The sequence below is a fragment of the Furipterus horrens genome, unplaced genomic scaffold (genome assembly GCF_987537825.1).
Source record: "Furipterus horrens unplaced genomic scaffold, mFurHor1.1.pri manual_scaffold_3, whole genome shotgun sequence".
NCBI classification, from domain to species: Eukaryota; Metazoa; Chordata; class Mammalia; order Chiroptera; family Furipteridae; genus Furipterus; species Furipterus horrens.
The window spans coordinates 35430302-35451679 of record NW_028327173.1 but is presented as its reverse complement, the minus strand read 5'-3'; the positions used below and the strand labels follow the sequence as shown (position 1 = coordinate 35451679).

The 21378-nt window shown below is 36.4% G+C and overlaps 1 protein-coding gene across 2 annotated transcripts in view; it reads left to right on the top strand.

Annotated features, from left to right (window-relative positions):
* The window catches only part of EPS15 (epidermal growth factor receptor pathway substrate 15), a 113020-nt gene that overhangs the window by 24022 nt on the left and 67620 nt on the right, over positions 1–21378 (top strand). For both annotated transcript variants that reach the window (XM_090269439.1, XM_090269440.1), the window contains exons 4-10: positions 637–684; positions 4265–4360; positions 6904–6969; positions 8098–8223; positions 9905–9964; positions 19973–20062; positions 21017–21162. In XM_090269439.1, coding sequence (XP_090125565.1) covers positions 637–684; positions 4265–4360; positions 6904–6969; positions 8098–8223; positions 9905–9964; positions 19973–20062; positions 21017–21162 — 632 coding nt within the window. The remainder of the gene's footprint in view (positions 1–636; positions 685–4264; positions 4361–6903; positions 6970–8097; positions 8224–9904; positions 9965–19972; positions 20063–21016; positions 21163–21378) is intronic.

Below are 21378 nucleotides of genomic sequence, written 5' to 3'. Positions count from 1 at the left end.
AGACTATTATCTTAGTAAAGATCTAAAATAAAGGTAGTATGTTTTAGTAGAAAGAGCATTAGACTTGGAGTTAGAACCTGGGTTAATGAAAAAGGCATTGCATTGGAAGTTAGGACCCAGGTTTCAGTTCTTTCCTTGATGCTTTAAATATTCTTGGGTGTCACTTAACTTTACTGGGCCTTAGTGGCCTTAGTATCTTTGTGTAGTGTTGCACTAAATGATCTTCAAGGTTTCTTTCCACTTTTAATTCTATGATTCTTTAAAAAAATTAAGAAAAAAAAATCTCATCAGAGGACATTTTCATTGCTTTTAGAGATAGAGAGAGACAGACAGACAGACAGACAGACAGACATTGATGTGAGAGAGAAGTATTGATTGGTTTGCCTTCTGTACACACTCAACCAGGGATCGACCCTGCAACCTAAGTATGTGCCTTACCCAAGAATCGAACCCGCAACTTCTTGGTGTGTGGGATGACACTCCAACCAACTGAACCACACTGGCCAGGGCTTAATTCTGTGATTCTTACATCTGAATACCAAAGATCATGAAGCTGTAAATTGCAGGGATTTAATTTATCTTTAAGATGATTGTTGTTTAAAATATAGATTGATACTTTTTTTTTTTTTTTTTCAGATTTGGGATTTAGCTGACACAGATGGCAAAGGTATCCTAAACAAACAGGTAAGATTCAGAGAGTCATATGAAAGTTTTTGAATGATTCAGAATAAAAAATAGCCAGCAGTTTTTTGTATGTTTTTAATTAAAAAAAATTTTTTTTATCCTCACCAGAGGACATTTTTTCATTGCTTTGAGAGAGACAGACAGACAGACAGAGAGAGGAAGGGAGGGGGAGAGAGAGAGAGAGAGAGAGAGAGAGAGAGAGAGAGAGAGAGAGAGAGAGAGAGAGAGAGAGAGAGAGAGAGAGAGAGAAAGAGAAAGAGAGAGAGAGAGAGAGAGAGACATCAATGTAACAGAGAAGCATTAATTGGTTACCTGTCAGGCAGCCTGATTGGGGATTGAACCCACAACCTAGGCATGTGCCCTGACTGGAAATTGAACCAGCAGCCTTTTGGTGTACAGGACGATGCTTCAACCCACTGAGCCACACTGGCCAAGGTTTTGTATTTTTAAACTAAGAATTTCTTTTTACAAACATTAGAGTTTTGCAAGGGCAAGTGCTATAACAGAAAATATTTCTAATCAGTAGACATTAATGTAACTAATTCCCAAACGTTAGTGTTAGTTTGGTGACATTGTTCTGCTGGAGTGTCTTAGGTTCACGCTGGGCGGCTTGTAAACAGAAATTTATTATAGTTTTAGAGGCTGGAATGCTGAGATCAGGGTACCAACATGGTCATGGTAGGGCTCTCTGCCTGACTGCAGACTTCTTGTTGTATCTGCACAACCCAGAAGGTGCTAGGGATCTCTCTGGATCCTCTTTTATAAGGTGCTAATCCCATTAATGAGGCTTCCCTCAATGGCTTAAGCACCTCCCAAAGTCCTGACCTCCTAGCATCATCTTTGGAGGTTAGGATTTGAAATTGGGGGGACACATCAAATGATAGCATGGATTTTTTTTCAGTCATTCAGAGAGTTTTTGCTCTTTGTAGCTTACTAATTAAATTCCTTACATGTGCAGGGTTTATAAATAAACATGGATTTTATTAGTTAAGTGTTAAGATGGTATTGCTTCATACATTTTAAAGGAAATTCTTGGCTAATCAAACTTGAGTATTCTGCTTCAGGTTTACCTCTGACATATAAACCAAAATATGAGCTAGGTGTAAACCCTAGACCAGAAATACGTGGAAGTAGTTGTGGGTGTGTTGGACACCATCAGTGTTCTTGAAGTTCTGCTTGTTGGGGGTGTTAGAGTTCTCCAGGATTGGATCTAGGCTTGCTGCATGCTGATACATTGGCTGACTGCTGCTACTCAAAGCTAATACCCCTGACATGGGGACTGCTGAAGCAGTATCAAACTCAGAAAGGGCATGGGAAAATTTTGAAGAGAAGGTCAGAATACCCAGTCTCTTAATTAACATTCCAGGGCTAGATTGTAGTCCCCATTGGTGCTCCTGGGAGAAGGGCCAGTTTGGTACATTGGAGACATAAGAACACTCAATTCATATGTGCACCCAGAGTCTGCAAATATTTGCTGAGTACCTGTTTTGAGCCAGGCTTTGGAAATGCAGAGGTGAATGTGACAAGTGTGGTTCCTATCTTCATGAGTTGATCATTTAATAAATTCTTCGCTGATATTTCTGGACTTTGTATGTTAAGTTGCCTATGTTACATCTAGGTGGCTGGATTTATGGGTCTGCAGTTAAATTTTGATGTTTGCATTGGGGAAATCAATTGTTGAATTAACATGTGAAAGAAAGAAAAGAAATCTATATTTATTGAGTTTCTATGTGCCAAATATGACAGTAGGTGCTTTCTTGCTATAGTATGGTTTTTATTTTGTTCCTCATAATACATTGCAAGGTAGCTGTTAGCCCCTCTCCCCTTTAATGGAAGAATTTTATTTCACTTGCCCATAGCCCCACAACTTTAAGTAGCAGAACTAGAATTCTTTAGCAGTATTATTTTGTTTCAGAACCCACCTGTACTTTGGGGGTGGACCAGATTACCTTTGAGTAATTGAATTTCATATAGAATGAGAACAGAAAGAGGGTTAATGTTGGAATACTTAGAATACCAGCATTTAAAGGTTGGAGGATTTAAAGGTTGACTTTGACTGAAGAGACTTGAAAGGTCCAAGGAGCACATGGAGAGTTTTATGAAGCTGTTGGTGGAGGGGAGGAAAGCGTCAGGGAAGATCGCGTTTTCCAGGCTAGGCTGCCCAAAGAACAAGTAGGAGGAGGCTTTTTTTTAAGAGCTTTTGGTAGCTAGGATGTTATTTGTGACATAGACAGTAGTTTCTGTTGCTAATGATGGGAGTTAAAGTCTGATTGCATAGAAGCTTATGGAATGAATAAAAAGAGAAGGGGAGATCTTGAAATAGCATTTTTTAAAAGAAATTTATGAGTGAAGGCAAGGTATTGTATACAGCAGACAACCTGCAAGGTTCTGAGAACAGGTTAGGTAATTGGGTAAGAAGGGTGTAGGTGAGAATAGGAGACCTGACAAAAGTAGTGAAGAATTGATTGTATCAATACAGTATTCCCTCACTTATCGTAGGTATTACGTTCTGAAACCCCCCCATGATAGGTGAAAATTCACGAAGTAGGAACCTTACATTTATTTTAGTATTTATATACATTTTAAGGCTTTATAAACGCTTCCCACACACTTATAAATCGTTCCCAGTCCTTTATTAACCTTTCCCACTCCCTTATTAACCTTTTCCACACTTTTATAAACACTACTTATGTTCTTAAACACATTCTACACTCTTAAACCTACGTAACTTTAACAACATACGCATACAGTACTGCAAAATCCCACAATATAGCAAAAAATCTGCGATAAATAAATATAATATTTTTAAAAATCCTGCGATACAATGAGGCCACAATAAGTGAGCCTAGGGAGAGACTACTGTAACTGTACTAGAGAGTATTAACAAGTTGTAAGTTATACAACTGAAGTAAAGTCTTTTGTTATGTCTATTCCCAGACCTGACTTTAACTGAAAACAGAAACAGCTGAAAACTAGTTGCTTCAGCATCTTTGGATTTATTTATTACATTCTGGACTTAGACTTCAAATGCCAAAAATCCAAGGACCTTTGGGAGAGATTTACAAGTGTTTTGAAGTTAAGCAGTTATACAATTTTAGATGCTGCACAGTTATTTTCTGTAGCTTCTCTGGAATAGCAATGATTGAGTCACTTGAATGACCGATCCAGTTTCAAAATTTATAATCTTAAATCCAGAGATAACTTTTGATAACATTTAGGTATTTCCTTCAGGGCTTTTTTTTCAAATTCTTTGTCCTCACTTAAGTGATAAAAAGCAGTTCTTAACACCATTAAATGTTCTTTGAAGCATGATTATTTTGTTTAAATTTTACTATATGTATGTATCACTGTTTAAGTATTTTCCCATTAATATTAACACTTTTGCTGTTTATAATGTTGGGATTATCTTATACTTAGATCTTTGCTCAGTTTTAAAGCAAGTGTTATTCAAGCAAATGTGCTGTTGGAGTAATTGTGAATTGTTGTACTTTCAGATTATAAGTATGTCTGTAGATGGATGGATGGGTGGGGTGGATGGATAGGCAGATAATACTCTTACAGCCATACTTTTCTTCCTCAGGAATTCTTTGTTGCTTTGCGGCTTGTGGCGTGTGCCCAGAATGGATTGGAGGTTTCACTTAGTAGCTTGAACCTGGCTGTTCCTCCACCAAGATTTGTAAGAAATGCTTTTAAATTTAAATTGTATTTTTAAGATTGTTGTATTAAAAAGAAATTTCCCCCAACTCCTATCACCCAACTACTTTTCTTTCATAATGGCTACTACTATTATTAGTTTCTTGTGTGTCCTTCCAGCATTCATATATGTGTATATAAAGAAATAATAGTACCCATGTCCTTATTTTGTATTAATTGTAGCATACTATACACATGATTATATACCTTATTTTTATAACAATATATTTTGGAGATCTTCCTGTATCATTACATAAAAGCTTTGTCGGTGTGCAGCACACAGCTCTAGTGCCAGTGAAAATAAAGTCTCATTGCTTCTGACTGTAAAAAAAAAAAAAAAAAAAAAGCTTTGTCTTTCTTTTTTATAGCTGCATTCTATTAATATTTCCTTGCTTCTATTGACCATAATTTATTTAACTTCCTATTGATAGGTTTTCAGCTTGTTTCTAAGCTTTGAAAAAAAATTTTTTTAAATCATCACCTGAGGATATATATATTGATTTCAGAGAGAGAGGAAGGGGGCAGCAAGAGAGAAAAAGGGGAAGAGAAAGAGAAAGAAAGAAACACTGATGTGAGAGAAGCATTGATCGATTGATTGGTTGCCCCCTGAATGTGCCCTGACAAGGGACTGAACCCACTTCCTAGGCATGTCCCCTGACCTGAAATCGAACTCATGACCTTTCAGTTTATGGGACAGTGCTCCAACCCACTGAACCACGCCAGCCAGGACACTTGTTGCTAATCTTTTATTTTAAAAAATGCTGCCATACATAATAACCTTGAGCATACCGTGGATCCTCAGTTCTTGAACTTAATTTGTCCTGGAAAACTGTTCAAGAACCAATTTGTTTGAAAACCAAATCTCCTTTGTCACCTGAGAGATGCATGTCTCATCATATAGGTATCAACATGAAAGGGTTGTTGGGTAGACAATCAAGACCTGAAGTTCTGTTAGACAACTAAGACATTTTTTCTGTGAACAACCTGGTTGAGAACTGAATTGTTGGAGAACCAAGATATTTGAGAACCGAGGTTTGACTGTATATCATTTTGCATGTGCAGGAATGTATTTATATATGTTAGTTCTTGGAAATAGAATTGCTGTTTCACAAATTTGCGCATTTGTAATTTTCACATATAATATCAACATGTCTTCATAGTGGTTGCACTAGTTCACGCCCCCATCAGCAATTGGTTGAGTGCATTTTTGCTAACATACTGTTGTCAAACTTTTGGATCCTTGTCACTTTAATAGGTGACAAATGGAGTGTAAATGTAGTTTAAATTTGTTCATTTGGTTTTATAGAATGAGGTTGAATAATTTTTCTCATGTTTAGCATCCATTTACATTATCTTTATGTGAAATGTCTGTATATAGCCTTTGCTTATGTTTCATGGGTTTTAGTTTTTTTTCTTATTGAATTTTAGAGGCTCTTTATATATTAGGAAAACATCTCTTTGTCTAAATGAGTTGCAAATATTTTTTCCCAGTTTGTCATTTATCTTGGTTTATGGTGATTTTTTTCTTTTTTTCTGTAGAGAGGTCATTGTTTTCTACGTATATAAATTATTAGGATTTAAATTTTTGTGGTTTCTTTTTTTGCATTTATGTTAGTCCTGATATAAGGTATGCGTTATGGATTCAAATCTGTTTTTTAAAGATGGCTGTTGTACAGATTTATTGCAGTTTGTTGCTAATCATCTTTTCCTTACTGGTTCAAAATGCTGTTTTAATCATGTGCTGTATTATATGTATTTTGTTTTGCTTTCTGGATTTTCCTGTTCATTGATTTATCTGTTTATCCATGTACTGAGCTCACATTGTTTTAATGATCATATTTGGTAATTCGTTTTTATATCTGAAAGGGCTAGCTAGGCCTCTCTGCCCCTACTTCCTTCTTTCAGAAGTTTTATGTTTCTTGCTTATTTTTAAATTTGATATTTTGAAAGGATGTGATCTGATTATTATACATTTTAACTTCAGTTTTGAGAATTTCTGCACTTCTGAGTTTAGGCTTGGAGTCATGGAGTCAGAGGGATAATTTAGGGATTTGTTGCCTAACTATATTATAAAATTTGTTCAAATTTATTCATCTGTCTCTACAAGCAGATAAGCATAATTACTTGAACATGCTGTTGATAGATTCATGTACTTGTTACTTATAAATCTTAAGTTCAGTTATGTCCCAGTTGGCTTTCCTTAAAGAGTTTTGGGAAGTCATCAGTTAACAGGGCAGTAAATATTTTTGTTACATTAAAATATCTTTATCTTGATCTCAGTTGTAATAGATTTCTTCTGTAATATTTAAGTTTTATTTAGTGCTCCACTATTATTTATGCAGCTAACTCAGTTTTTATTTCATCATATGATTTTGTAGAATTAATATAAAATAGTCAATGTAAAATAGAGTGTTCATTGAGATCCAGGATTTTGTATGAATTTGTTTAAATCCAAAGACCTCTTTTTCATCATTGTTTATTGATATGAAGATTTTAGCCCTTCATGTGCTATATTTTCCTTTTTAGAATGATACCAATAGTCCCTTGCTAATCAGTGGAACCTCTGCAACTGAGCTCCCATGGGCTGTAAAAGTGAGTAAACTTGGTAACTATTCTCTACTTACCCCCGCTTTTCTTCCACATCATCCTTTCTCATTACTTCCAAAATATACTGCAATCTGCATTAGACTTTAATTTTTTTACTTTTTGGGAAATACTGGTACTAGAAATCTTTGGAGGGATCTTATAGTACTGTCAGTCATGCTATGACAGTTAGTATTGGATTAATCTCATTTCTGTTACAGTGGCAACTGAAAATGATGGTGTCGTACTCCTGTGAATATTTTACCCCACTTATGTTATGTCTTGCTTAAAATTCTGTTTAAATAGATGCTCTTTTTAGAGCTATAAAACAAACAATTCTTTATGAAATCTTTTTCTGAAATTGGTCTTTTGCTCTATAGGTGTTTGGAGACATCACACTAGTTATAGCTATCATCAGATTTTTGAAAGTGTAATTTTAAAATATTTTTAGAATGTCGCAGGTCAAATGCCTTCAATAATGGGTACTTTTGTCAGAAACCTATTTGGTTTGTGTGTCTATGAATGGTTGTGTCCTCTTAACTAATTTTAAAAAGAGTAGGGATTTGGACTTGACAAATCATGAACAGTAGTTTTTTTATGTTATGTAAGTAACTGTCCAGGATTTTAGATATGCTTGTTATTGGTAAGAAATCTTGCTTTGGGAAAAATGGAGGAAATTTGATGTTTATTCTTATGGTAGTGATTTTCTTCTTCAAAGTTGTTTGTGTTTGAAATGTGATTCTCACCATGTTTATAAAGTCATGGAATGTCACCAGCTAGCTGTGTGTTTTTATAAAGTGACTTCCTTGCTGTGGATCTGTTTCAGTGTAAAGGTTGGACTCTCCTTTTGAGAAGGGATTTTCTCAAAGCCCTTCTACCACTGAATTTTTTTGATTCTAAACTAATAGAAGAAAAGCAAAGGTAGTGTTCCAGCTACAAAAGGAATAGAGGGGATACTGAATTCTTGGGTGGAGGAACTTAAATTATCATTTACTATCATATATTTTGATAAAAGTGAAAATGTTTTTAAAATAATAAGTTAAAAATATATTATCTATTCTTTGAGGGATGGATTTTTATAACTATAGTTAAGTCTTTTTCACCATTGTTTTAACTTGTGATCTTTTTTATTTATAGTCTGAAGATAAGGCCAAATATGATTCAATTTTTGATAGTTTAAGCCCAGTAAATGGATTTCTGTCTGGTGATAAAGTGAAACCAGTGTTGCTCAACTCTAAGTTACCTGTGGATATCCTTGGAAGAGTAAGATATTTTTAAATCCTAATTGTAATTTTTATGTATTTTAATTCTGTGTCTACCAGGAGGACTTACAGCTCATTATTTAAAAATGCACAGATCTTATTTTGAAGTTGTGTTATAGAATTTTTCGTGTTCTGACTTAATATATAAAATAGTTGCCAATTTATTTCTTTGTTTGGTTATTACCTCTAAAATATGAGTGTTTGAAATTAGCTATGTCTATAAGCCCCTTAAGTAGGTCCTTTTTTCTTTGTGTTGTACGTGCCAACCTCTTGAATCCAATTCCTTGACTTAATTTCCAGAGACTATCAGTAATTTGCATCTGCCCCCTATTCCATGGTTGTATCGTGTGGCCTTGTCATAAGGAATGGTTTCATCCTGAAATCATAAATTCTGCTCTCTTAATAGAACTTCCTGTATTTCTAAATCTTTTCTAGATACTTGGAAGACTACCTCTTTGGCTCCATCAAGATCTTTAAATCTCAGACTCCTTTACTTTCCCCATCTTTTTAAATTTTATTATTATTATTATTTAATTGTTGTTCTATTACGGTTGTCCTATTTTACTTTCCCCATCTTTTGAATTTACTTTTTTCGTGGCTGCACCACTTCTTAGCTGTGTGACCTTGGACAAATCATTAGAAAAGCATGTCTCAGTTTTCTAATTTTTAAAATGAGTGTAATTCCCAGTTTATAGGGTTGTAAGGATTAAATGTGGTAACATGTAAAGCATGTAGCACAGCGCTTGGTACATACTTTTTGAACACTAACTGTCATGCTGACTGTGATGATAACAGCACCACCTCACCACCAGCAGTATTACTACTGGGATCAGTGAGTGCTGTGTAGGTTAGGTGCTCAATAAATATTAATTTTAAAGCTGTTTTCTAGTATTGTTTCTCAGTAATCATTTTCCTATTGTGTGGGCCACTGTGAGATTTCTAAACTATAAATATAATGCTGATATCTTTTTTTTTTAAATGTAAAACTAACTCTCTTAGTTATTTAGGATAAAGTTTCAACTCCTTTCAAGGCATTTAATGACCAAGCACTTGCTTATCTCCACTCCTGTCTCTCATCAGCTCACTTTCTCTTCCTGCCTCAAGTGAGATTTTGTTGCATTTTAAATATCTTCTTCCCAAGGATTTAACATAGTTTTATAGCTGGTCTAAAGCTATGAAGTTCATTCTTGTTTTAGACCAAATCTACCAGCACCTTTTTATTTTTTCTTGGTAAGCCCTGGACATTAGCTGGTTAATCATTAATAAGACAGTATTTGTTGCATATTTATTTTAGTGGATTAGAGATTCTGTAGTGTAGAGAAGACAGGGTTGATGGTACCACATGGAGCTGTTGTATGAATTAACTGAGGTGATGTTTGTGAAAAAGCATTGTACAATAGTTGTCTAAAGTACAGTATACATAATTGTTTTAAGATTTGAGAGGAAGAAAATAGTTTTAAAAAATTTTGTAAAGGAATTTCTATTTAAAAATCAGTGAATTATTACTTTATTTTACAGTAATATTAATACATTTAATATTGTGATAAAATAATCAGCATAATTGAAATTTCTCAGAAAAAATATAATGTTTAGGTGAAACTTTTACCCCTATTTTTGTATTTGCTGTTTACATGTAACACATAAAATGAAAGAATATTATCTTTCTCAATTTTTTTTTTAAGGTTTGGGAGTTGAGTGATATTGACCATGATGGAATGCTTGACAGAGATGAGTTTGCAGTTGTAAGTAACCTAGTGCTCTTAAAATCTTAAGCATCTTAATGGTTTTCTCAACTGAAAATTTCTCCTTTTAGTTCACTCTTATAGGAAGACTTATTTCCCTAAGGTTGTTGGTATGATTATTTTTACCTAGAATTTGTAGGTAATCAATAAATATTTTTAAATAAATGGATAGTAGAAAATGTACGTATTTCTTTGCTATCTTCATTTTATTTGACTTTAAGGTACATACAAATATATACTTTGGCTAATACACTGTGAAGATGCTGAGCAGTACTATCATTTGTATTTTAACTTGACCAAGCATCTCTGTACCTGCTTCTGCTATGGAATAATTTGACTTCACATATACCCCCAAATTTTCAAATTTTTTTCATTAAAGGAAAACATGAATAACATTTTAGTTTCATTTCATTTATGTATGCTGAGAAAGTTCTGACATCTGAAGACATGTTATCCTTAGTAATTGGATAGTTAATTTTAAATAGAGTTGTATTCATCTTTCTTAAGGGTTAGTTAAAATTCTTCTGTGAACTCCTGAGTGGGAAATATCTAACCCCCTTTTAGTCTCTTAATTGAAAATTAGTCTGTTCAAATTATCTTTCTTTATTTTGCTAAGGAATTATCCATCTCTTATACTTTCAAACTTGTTGCCACAGATTTATTTGCATTATTTTTTTCATTTCTTCATAGTTTGTGTTTTTCTCCCTCTCATTTTTTGTTTAATTGAAGTTTATCTAGTTTATTGATCTTTTAATAGAGATATCTTTTAGATTTATTTATTCTATTATCTTTTGACTTTTATTCTTTTCAACTTTTATCTTAATTTAGTCTTCCTAGTTTCTTTTGATGTACTTTAAAAATAAATTCTGAAAAATGAGTACTAACTCCCTTTATTTTTTATCTTTAATATTCAAAGCATTTAAAGGACATTTTTTCCCTGAATAGGTTTAGCTGGATTCCACTGATATTGGTACAAAGTTCTCTCCTTTTCACTATTTTTTAGATAATTTTTATTTTTCTTTGCTCATCTCTTTAGGAATGTTCCCGACTTTTAAAGTACTTAAGTTTGTCTGGTTTTGTTCCCTTTGTATATACTTTTAGCTGATTAGATTATGACTTGAGAACATGGTTGTTAAAACCTCTATGTAGTCCTGGCTGGGTGACTCAGTTGGTTGGAGCATCATCCTGTACAACAAAAGGTTGCGAGTTCAATTTCCGGTCAGGGGACACAACTAAGTTGTGGATCCAATCCCTGGTCAGGGTGCATGCGTATGGGAGGCAGCCAATTGATGTTTCTCTCTCACATTGATGTTTCTCCCTCACATTGATGTTTCTCCCTCTGTCCCCTTTCCTCTCTCTCTAAAATCTGAACATATCCATCAGATAGCCTTGCTCTGAGAAACCACCCGGAGACCACTGTGGGATCAGGCAATGGCTTTGAGGGAAAAGAGGGCAGAGGGTGGAGAGAAGAGGCAAATCCCAGACCAACTTAAGTCCAGAGGAACAAGGGAAGCAGGGGAAAGGTGACTCCTGGTTCTCCTCGTAGGCCTATAGGAGGAAGGGAATGGAGACTCCCGGTCCACCTTGTGGGCCCCTGGGAATCACCTGCCTGGGCTTCTGCAGGTGCTTTTTTGTACTTGTCCAACACACATCCAACATATTCAGTAGGTCATTTACATCTCATTGCTTTCCCCCCACCAGTTTAATTGACATATCGGGCTAGGTCCACTAACATTTCCTCTGGGAACCAGCTAGGACCAGGTTGGTTTGCATACGTCAAAAGTCCATGTGGGCATTCTAGCTGCCTCTGTGTTCTGATGACAATATCCTTGGTTGAGGATTAAAAAAATATATCTCCTTAAAAATATTTGCTAAGCTCTGGCCGATGTGGCTCAGTGGATTGAGTGCCAACCTGAGAACGAAAGGGTCACTGGTTCTATTCCCAGTTGGTGCACATGCCTGGGTTGTGGGCCAGGTGTTTCTCTCTCTCTCTTTTCCCTCCCTTCCCTTTTCTCTAAAAATCAATAAGTAAAATCTTTAAAAAAAAAATTACGATTTCCCTTTTTTTTTTTACTTTATTTTTTATTGTATTTTTTCTGTTGCCATTTAGTCCTCTTATAACCCTTCCCCCCAGCAATCACCACATTGTTGTCCATGAGTCTTTTTTCTTTTTTTTTCAGTCCCTCCACTCTCTAACCTCCCTGCCTTAGCTGTCACCCTGCTCTCCATCCATGAGTCTCGTTTTGCATGTTCAATTTATTCCACATGTGAGTGAAATCATATGACATTTGTCTTTCTCTGGCTTATTTCACTTAGCATAATGTTCTCCAGGTCCATCCGTACTGTTGCAAAGGGTAAATTTTTCTTCTTTTTTACAACCAAGTAGAATTCCATTGTGTGGATGTCCCATAGTTGTTTTATCCACTCATCTACTGATGGACACTCGGGCTGCTTCCATATCTTGGCAATGCTTGTAAATAATGCTGCAATGAACACAGGGGTGCTTGTGTTTTTTGAATTAGTGTTTTGGGTTTCTTCAGATATATTCCCAAAAGTGGGCTCGTTGTGTCAAAAGGCAGACCATTTTTAATTTCTTGAGGTATCTCCATACTGTTTTCCACAGTGGCTGCACCAATCTGCATTCCCTCCAACAGTGCAAAAGGGTTCCCCTTTCTCCACATCCTTCCCATTCTGACAGGTGTGAGATGATATCTCATTGTGGTTTTAATTTGCCTTTCTATGATTAGTGACATAGAGCATCTTTTCATATGTCTATTGGTCATCTGTATGTCCTCTTTGGAGAAATGTCTGTTCAGGTCCTTTGCCCTTCTTTTAACTGGGTTGTTTGTTTTTCTGGTGTTGCGTTTTGTAACTACTTTGTAAATTTTGGATATTAACCCCTTATCAGATGTATTGGCGTCTATGTTCATCAGGGATATTGGCTTATAATTTTCTTTCTTTGTAGCGTTTTTATATGGTTTTGGGATTAGTATAATGCTGGCCTTGTAAAATGAGTTTGGGAGCCTTCCATCTCTTGAATTTTTTGAAATTATGTGAGAATGAGAGGTATTAGTTCTTGGAATGTTTGGTAAAATTCACCTGTGAAGACATGCTGTCCAGGGCTTTTGTTTGTTGGGAGTTTTTTGAGTCCTGCTTCAGTTTCACTAGCTGTAATCTGTCTGGTCCAATTCTCTGATTCTTCCTGATTTAGTTTTGGAAGATTGTATGTTTCTAGGAATTTATCCATTTCATCCAGGTTGTCCAGTTTGTTGTATTTCTTTGGTGTCAGTTTTTATTTCTCCTTTTTCATTTCTGATTTTATTTATTTGGGTCCTCTATTTTTTTCTTGATGAGTCTGGTTAAAGGTTTGTCAATCTTATCTTTTCAAAGAACCAGCTCTTGGATTGATGTGTTTTTTAGACTCTTATTTCATTTATTTCTGCTCTGATCTTAATTATTTCCTTCCTTCTCACTTTGGGCTTTGTTTGTTGTTCTTTTTCAAGTTCCTTTAAGTGTAAAGTAGATTGTTTATTTGAGCTTTTTCTTGTTTTCTTTTTTTCTTGTTATGAATTTCCCTCTTAGGATTGCTCTCCCAGTGTCCCACAGATTTTCGATTGTTGTGTCTTCATTTTCTTTTGTTTCAAGGTATCTTTTGATTTCTTTCTTGATCTCATTGTTGGCCCATTTATTGTTTAGTATCATGTTATTTAGCTTCCACATCTTTGTGTGTTTTTCAGCATCTTCTTTTGATTGACTGATAATTTCATAACATTGTGGTCAGAGAAAATGCTTGATATGATTTCAATCTTAAATTTATTGAGACTTGTGTTGTGTCCTAATATGTGGCCTATCCTGGAAAATACTCCACGTGCACTTGAAAAGTATGTATATTCTGCTGCTTTAGGGTGAAATGCTCTGAAGGTATTAATTAAACCCATTTGATCTAGTATGTGGTTTAATGCTGTTGTCTCCTTGTTGATTTTCTGTCTGGAAGCTCTATCCATTGAAGTCAATGGGGTGTTAAAAATCCCTGACTATGACTGTATTTCTGTGGATCTTTCCCTTTATGTCCATCAAGGTTTGCTTTATACACTTAGGTGCTCCTATGTTGGGTGTGTAAATGTTTACGAGGGTTATATCCTTTCACTGGATTGTTCCCTTTATCATGTAGTGACCCTCTTTGTCTCTTATTATAGCCTTGGTTTTAAAGTCTATTTTGTTGGATTTAAGTATTGCTGTCCCAGCTTTTTTCCCTTTCCGTTTGCATGAAATATCTTTTCCATCCCTTTACTTTTAGTATGTGTGTATCTTTTGATCTGAGATGGGTCTCTTGAAGGCAGCATATATATGGGTCTTGTTTTCTTATCCATTCAGTTACCCTGTCTTTTGATTGGAGCATTTAAGTCATTTACATTTAAGGTGATTATTGCTAGATATGTATTTAGTGCCATTTTATTGTTAGACTATTTTCCTCTTTTTTTTCTTTTTCTTCTTCTTAAAGCAGGCCCTTTAACATTTGTTGTCTTACTGGTTTGGTGTTAACAAACTCCAATTAGCTTTTTCTTGTCTGGGGAGCTCCTTATTTCTCCTTTGATTTTAAATGGTAGCCTTGCTGGGTAACATAGTTTGGTTACTGTAAGTCCTTGCTTTTCATCACTTCAAATATTTCACACTACTCCTTTCTGGACTGAAATGTTTCTGTTGAGTAATTACATGACAGTCCAATTGGTGCTTCCTTGTGTGTAACTGCCTGCTTTTCTCTTGCAGTTTAGGATTCTCTCCTTGTCTTTAAGCCATGCCATTTTAATTATGATGTGTCTCAGTGTAGGCCTCTTTGGGTTCAACTCATTTGGGACTCTGTGCTTCCTGGACTTGTATGTCTTTTTCCTTCACCAGATTAGGGAAGCTTTCAGTCATTATTTCTTCAAATAGGTTTTTGATCCCTTGCTCTGTCTCTTCTTCTGGTATTCCCGTGATGCATACATTGTTTCACTTCATGTTGTCCAAAATGCTTAAGCTCTCCTCATTAAAAAAACATTTTTCTTTTTATTGATCTGCTTGGGTGTTTTTTTCTACCTTGTCTTCCAAATCACTGATACGATCCTCTGCTTCATCTGTTATTTCAGATTGTGCATTCTTTACTTCTGACTGGTCCTTGTTTATGGTTTCTGTCTTTTTTCATGCTGTTGAGTGTGCTTATAATCATTACTCCAAACTGTCTGATAAATTCCTCTCTTCCATTTCATCTAATTCTTATTCTGGAAAATTCTCTTGTTCTTTCATTTGGAGTCTGTTTCTTTGTCTTCCTGTTTTGGCTGCTTCTTTGTATTTGTTTCTTTGTATTAGGTAGATCTGCAAAGACTCTGGTGTAGGCCTTTGTCACGTGCTGGTTGTGACTGGCCCTGGTCAATCTCTTTGGAGCTATCAGTGATCCACAGCTTGTGGCTTCCTCTGCTGGGTCTAGATGTATGTCAGAAGAGTCAGGCTGCACACTAAGGCCACCTTCAACCAGCACCAGGCCAGAGAAGGGTCAGCCGAAGCTTCAGAGCTCCTCAGTATTCACCTTAGTTGTTAAATAATCAGTGATATAGCTTCAAGCTGTACTCAGCTGCTTGGCTTAAGATCCACAGGGTCAGACAGAGTATTTCCTGTGTGTGGGGCTATTGCTTCCCCTCAGGCTGATGCCACTTGGAGGGGAGTGCTCTGCCTGAGAAAGACAGCCTCTGCGGTATGGGGAATGACTCAGTACAGGGATCCTGGCTGTTATTCCTTCAGGTCTCTCCCCAGAGCCACCTACCCCAGACTTCCCTCAAACTTCTCTAATTCACTCTGCTATCCCTCTTCCGGGCCCCCCGGGTAAGTGGCTGCAAATGAAATTTTGTGCATTGGCCCTTTAAGAGGCTCTCTGTGTCTCTAGCCATCTCTTCCTGTAGGATAGAAACCCTGTTGCTTTTCACAGTAGTATGTTGTTTTGGTTCCTTTCCCCACTCTGATGCTGTATGTAGGCTGGGGAGCCCAGCTTGGCGTTTAGACCCCATGCTTCTCAGGGGGAACCCCCCGGCCATTGAAATACCTCTCTGGCACCTTGGCTGCCACCTCTGGGAGCCCAGCCAGCCCTCTCATGCCTTTTCCGCATTCCCTACCAGTCACTTCGTGGTGATGTGGCTTCTTCTCTCTGTCCGTGGGTATAAGGCTTCTCTCCAGCTAGTGTTTTGTTGGTTATTCAGAATAATTTCTCTACAATTTAGTTGTTAATTCCAGATTGGTCCTGAGAGGATAGTGTAGTTTCCACTTACTCCTCCACCATCTTGGGTCTCAAGATTTTTTTGTTGCCGAGTTCATGACCTATTTTTGCCTGTGTTCTCTGGACATGCTAACATTTCTGTATGGGATATTTTCGTCGTCGGCAGCCGTCCGTCTCGAGAGACGATGGTGTAGCTTCTTAAGAGTCTATCTGCACCGCCGAGAATGGTTGTGCAGTCCGACTCGGGAGTGACACGGTATCTGTCTCCTCCCGTGTTGAATCGACATCTTGTGATGACGCTGGAGTGTCCTCTCCAGTGAAACTGAAGCTACAGAGCCTGGGCAGGGTGATATGGAGGGTCTGCTGTTGCCCATGCAGCAGACCCCCCCCTCTCTTCGCAGCTGAAGGGTCCAAGGGAAAGACGGAGTCAATACAGCTTGGCTTCAGGTGCGCCGCAGGAGTTGCCGGTGTTGACTACAACGTCAAACCGCCTTAGGGACTCCGGCTCCGGATTTTCTGTCGGGGTTTACTCCCTTAGCCTTTCCCCTGAAGAGGTATGCCGCAAGGCAGCGGAGGTTTTTTGGAATCAGAGTTTTCCTTCTCTGATGTGCCCTGACTGGAAGATCGAACCAACGACACTTAGCTCGCAGGCCGACGCTCAATCCACTGAGCCAAACCAGCCAGGGGACGGGATATTTTAGATGTCTATAAATCCACAGTATCGATTTTATTATGTTTCAGTTTCTCTTTTTCCTTTCCTCTGATATCCTGGAGTAAGCCTAGGTTTATTTTTGATATTTTTGCATTGAAATCATCAAAAAGATACTCTAAATGCTTCTTGGTCAAGTGTATATTTCTAGCTGTGTAAATGCATTTGCTAATACATTTCAGTTTAGAAATTAGATGCCAGCAGATCTTTTTTGTTGTGTTAAGTATGGTGCATCATTTGATTTAGTTGCTGCATTTGTTTCAATGGCATACTTTGGTTAGAATAAAGCACAGTATTATAAGAAAACAAAGTCCTTTTCTTTTTTAGTAGAAAAATTGACTACAGTTTTGTCAAGGTAGCTATTTTCAAGGCAACATGAAATTACTAATGTAGTATGTTTTTAAATTTCAAAAAATGTGTTGTCTTTTGGCAGCAGATGGCTGACATTGCTTTTTTTGCGTCTAGTGTCCACTTTTCCAGGAAATGGCTCCCATCTGCAGCAAGAGGAATGCTGACCTTTAATGTGCATGTTAATCACTTCTTTTAGCTCAGTGTCAGTCTGATAATATTGCATACATTGTGTATTTGGTTGGAAGTGTGTGCTAGCCAGATTGGTTTTTGTCTGGAGCCTTAAGCTTTGGAGATAAAAAGTTTGTGCGTTTCTAAAATTGAAATTGGGAAAAAAAGAAAGAAAACTGAAATTGAATTCTTGAAGTTGACTAGTGAATGGGGAGCGGAGAATTGTTGGTGTGGATAAATGGCTAAACTCGGTCTCAGGATAAACAGCATCAGCATCACCTGGGAACTTCCTAGAAATTCTCTAGCCCAACTGCAGACTTACTGATTTTAGAATTCTGGGAGGAGAGCCCAGAAATCTGCTTTATCAAGCTGTCCAGGTAGTTCTGATGCCTGCTACAATTTGTATACCAATGGGTTAAAGGTTAGGTTTTTGTTTGTTAAATCCTCACCTGAGGATATGTTTATTCATTTAAGAGAGAGAGGAAGATGAGGGAGGGAGGGATGGAGGGAGGGATAGTGAGAGAGAGACAGAGAGAGAAGCATCCATGTGAGAGAGAATCTTCGATCAGTTGGCTCCCGTGTGTACTCTGACCAGGGATTGAACCTGCAAACTAGGTATGTGCCCTGATGTGGAATTGAACCTGCAAACTTTTGGTGTGGGGGATGACACTCCAACCAACTGAGCCACCTGACTAGGGCAAAGGTTAGTTTTATTTCTTGTAGAAAAGAGTGTGGTATTGTAAAATTACATGTGTGCTCCTAATATAGGTGATCAAATCTGTAAAAAAGAGTTTTGTAGCCAGAAGATCTTCGTTTGAACCTGACTCTGTCACCTCTTAAAAATATATTGGACAAGTTACTTAACATCTCTTAGCCTCAGTTTCTTCATTTGTAAAATGATATTAGAAATCACAAAAATCATGGATTGTATTAGATGCTCAGTAAGTATTTATTTGAAAGCCCCACAAAACTTAGAATTAAAAGCAACTTATTTGGGGGAGAATTATTTTTAATGGAAGAAAAAAATTAAGAAATATTAAAGCTTCCTTCCAGTTGCTATTGTAACCTTTCTGGGGGTTCCAAGTTGCTTTGAGTAATTTCATATGCTTGAAGATAGTTATGGAAAATTTTCATCTTTTGAAAGTGTGGAAGGTGACTCAGATTCAAAGTGGAGGGGATATCCTGATACTGTCTATATGTAGGTTGTCTCATTTGTGCAAGTGCTTTATGTATTTAATAATTAAAAATAATTTTAATAGGTAATACATTCTCATGGTTCAGATATCAGTACAATATAAGAGAATATTCAGTGGAAAAATATCTCAGTTCCATCGTTGCCCTCAGCTGCTCCATTTGCACCTACTACATAATGAACCACTTTTCTTAGTTTATTATTTATACTCGTAGAATTTCTTAATGAAAATATAAACAAATATGAATAATTATTACCCCTTACCATAGAAGATAACACAGTATACACACTGTTATATACATTGTTCAACACAAAACTTCTCATGTTTAATAGTGTGTCTTGAATATCTATTCATATAGAGCGCTCCATGATGTTTTTTCTGGTCAACTTTATTAAGGACTACTTTATATACAAAGAACTGCATTTAGTTTAAGTATATAATTTGATGAGTTTTTGTATTGTATATAGATGTGAGGGTACCACCACAGTTAAGATATAGAATGGTCCCATGCTTTTTTTTTGTTTCATAGTATTTCATTGTATGGATGTACCATGATTTTTTAACCAGTCTTCTATTGATGAGCACTTGGGTGCTAATACAAGAAATTTTGTAATCAATCTTTTTCATATAGTGTTTCCTATGTAGGCAGGTAAGTCTGAGGATGCATTTCCAGATGTGTGATTGCTGAACCAAAGGGGAAATAAATTTGGTAAATGTTGCCAATTTGCCCTTCATAGACTTTGTACCTGTTTGTGCTCCCACTAGGAGTCTATCTGTTTACTTCATCAAACTAACAAAGTATGTTATGAAACTGGATTTTTGCCAGTTAGGTGGAAAATTGGATTTTAATATTATTTTAACTTGCATTTTTTTATGTGAATGGAAGTGAGCATTTTTGTGTGTATTAAAGGATAAGGCAATTTGTATTATTTACTTTTCTGTAAAATATCTCTTCAGACTCTGCCCATTTTCCTATTGCATTTTTCCCCTCTTAATTCCTAGGAATTCTTTACATATTAGGGAGGTTAGCTCTTTCTTTGCAAATATTTTTCCCCAGGTTGTTTGCCTTTGGCATTGCAAGAACCTTAGTTGAAGGGTGTGTGTCTAAGATTTTGCTGCTCAGGATATCTTCCTAAGAGTTGCTTAGCTTTGATTTATTTTTCTTTCTTCCTTCTTTCTTTCATTTCTCCCTCTTTTCCATTTTCTTTCCTTCCCAGCCTAATTTCTTTAAAAGGGGATTTGAGACAGATTGAAGATGCTTTGTTATAGAACAATATTCAGTTCAATGGTGGATGTTGTAAAATGATTTTAACATATATGACCCTGGTTCATCTATTTTGAAGGCCATGTTTTTGGTATACTGCGCACTGGAGAAAGAACCTGTGCCAATGTCCTTGCCTCCAGCCTTGGTGCCACCTTCAAAGAGGAAAACGGTCAGTATATCAGGCCCTATGCAGCTGATCCCCACTTCAGCTTCAGCCAAGGAATCTTGCCACTCCTTACCACCTGTAGGCATTTTACCTACTAAAGCACCATTAAGACAGGTATAGATTTATTAGTGTTAACTTTTTTAAAAAACGAAATGCATGGCATTTAACAGTTGATTGCTTGATGAAAATAGAAGGAGCAATCAAAGAGATCGTAGTTTAGAGCTCCCTCTGGTTGAATCTGCATAATGTGATGTCTCAGAGAAAAGAAATTACCCTTCTCCTGCATTTGGCCTTACTTAGGTCATATGGATGGTTCATTGGCTTTGCCTTGAAATACCGAGGATTAAAGTTGGAGGTAGCAGATACTCTTTGCTAATCTGGCATGCTTGCCCTGACTAGTTAATAGGTATTTTTGTTTGTTTCATCTCTAGTTAACTCTTGATTCTTTGAGTTCAGATTATCCAATTTTGGGTTACCCCAAGGCCTTTTTTTTTCTATCCAGCCTGCTTTTTATCAGGTTGCATGAAGGAAAATAATAACAAACTGTACAAATCAGCCAATTTGGCTATAGTTAACAATGCTGAATGAAACTATAAAAATTGGAGTTTGAGAATTATCTGAATATTTTGTTTATACGGACTCTCCCAGTTACCCATATTTATGTGGTCATTCATAAGTCAAGAGTTAACTGTGTTCGAATTTACTCATTACTTAAGAAGGAAAAAAGTAAAATGGGCATCTATAAATATAGTCCCACTGACCTACATTTTTCTTTACCACAGCATTTTATTTGGGGGTGTGATGAAAATGATATACTGGTTCTGTAGATAGTAGTTAGTGGGGTAGCATTGTTCAGAATTTGTGACAGATACTGTCATGGGTTGAAAGATAGCACTTCAAAGTTTGTTTCATTTTGGTAGAAATACTATTTATTTATTTATACATTTTCCCCTGCAGTGGGTTGTATCACCTGCAGAAAAAGCTAAATATGACGATATCTTCCTGAAAACTGATAAAGATAATGATGGATTTGTGTCTGGACTGGAAGTCCGTGAGATCTTCCTGAAGACAGGTTTACCTTCAACTTTACTAGCCCATATTTGGTAAGACTGTTTAAATCGATTTAAAAAACAATTATGGTTTTGTATCAAACCTAGGTTGTGCATTCTTATTATTAGGCATTTTTAAATAGGAATCATGTTGTTTTAGAATTCTTTATAGAAAAGTTTAAAACTGAAGATTTCTTCTGAATAATGAAGAGAAGCTTGAGAATGGGTTACCTAAAGTTTTATAAGATTGACAGTGTCAGTTAATTTTTA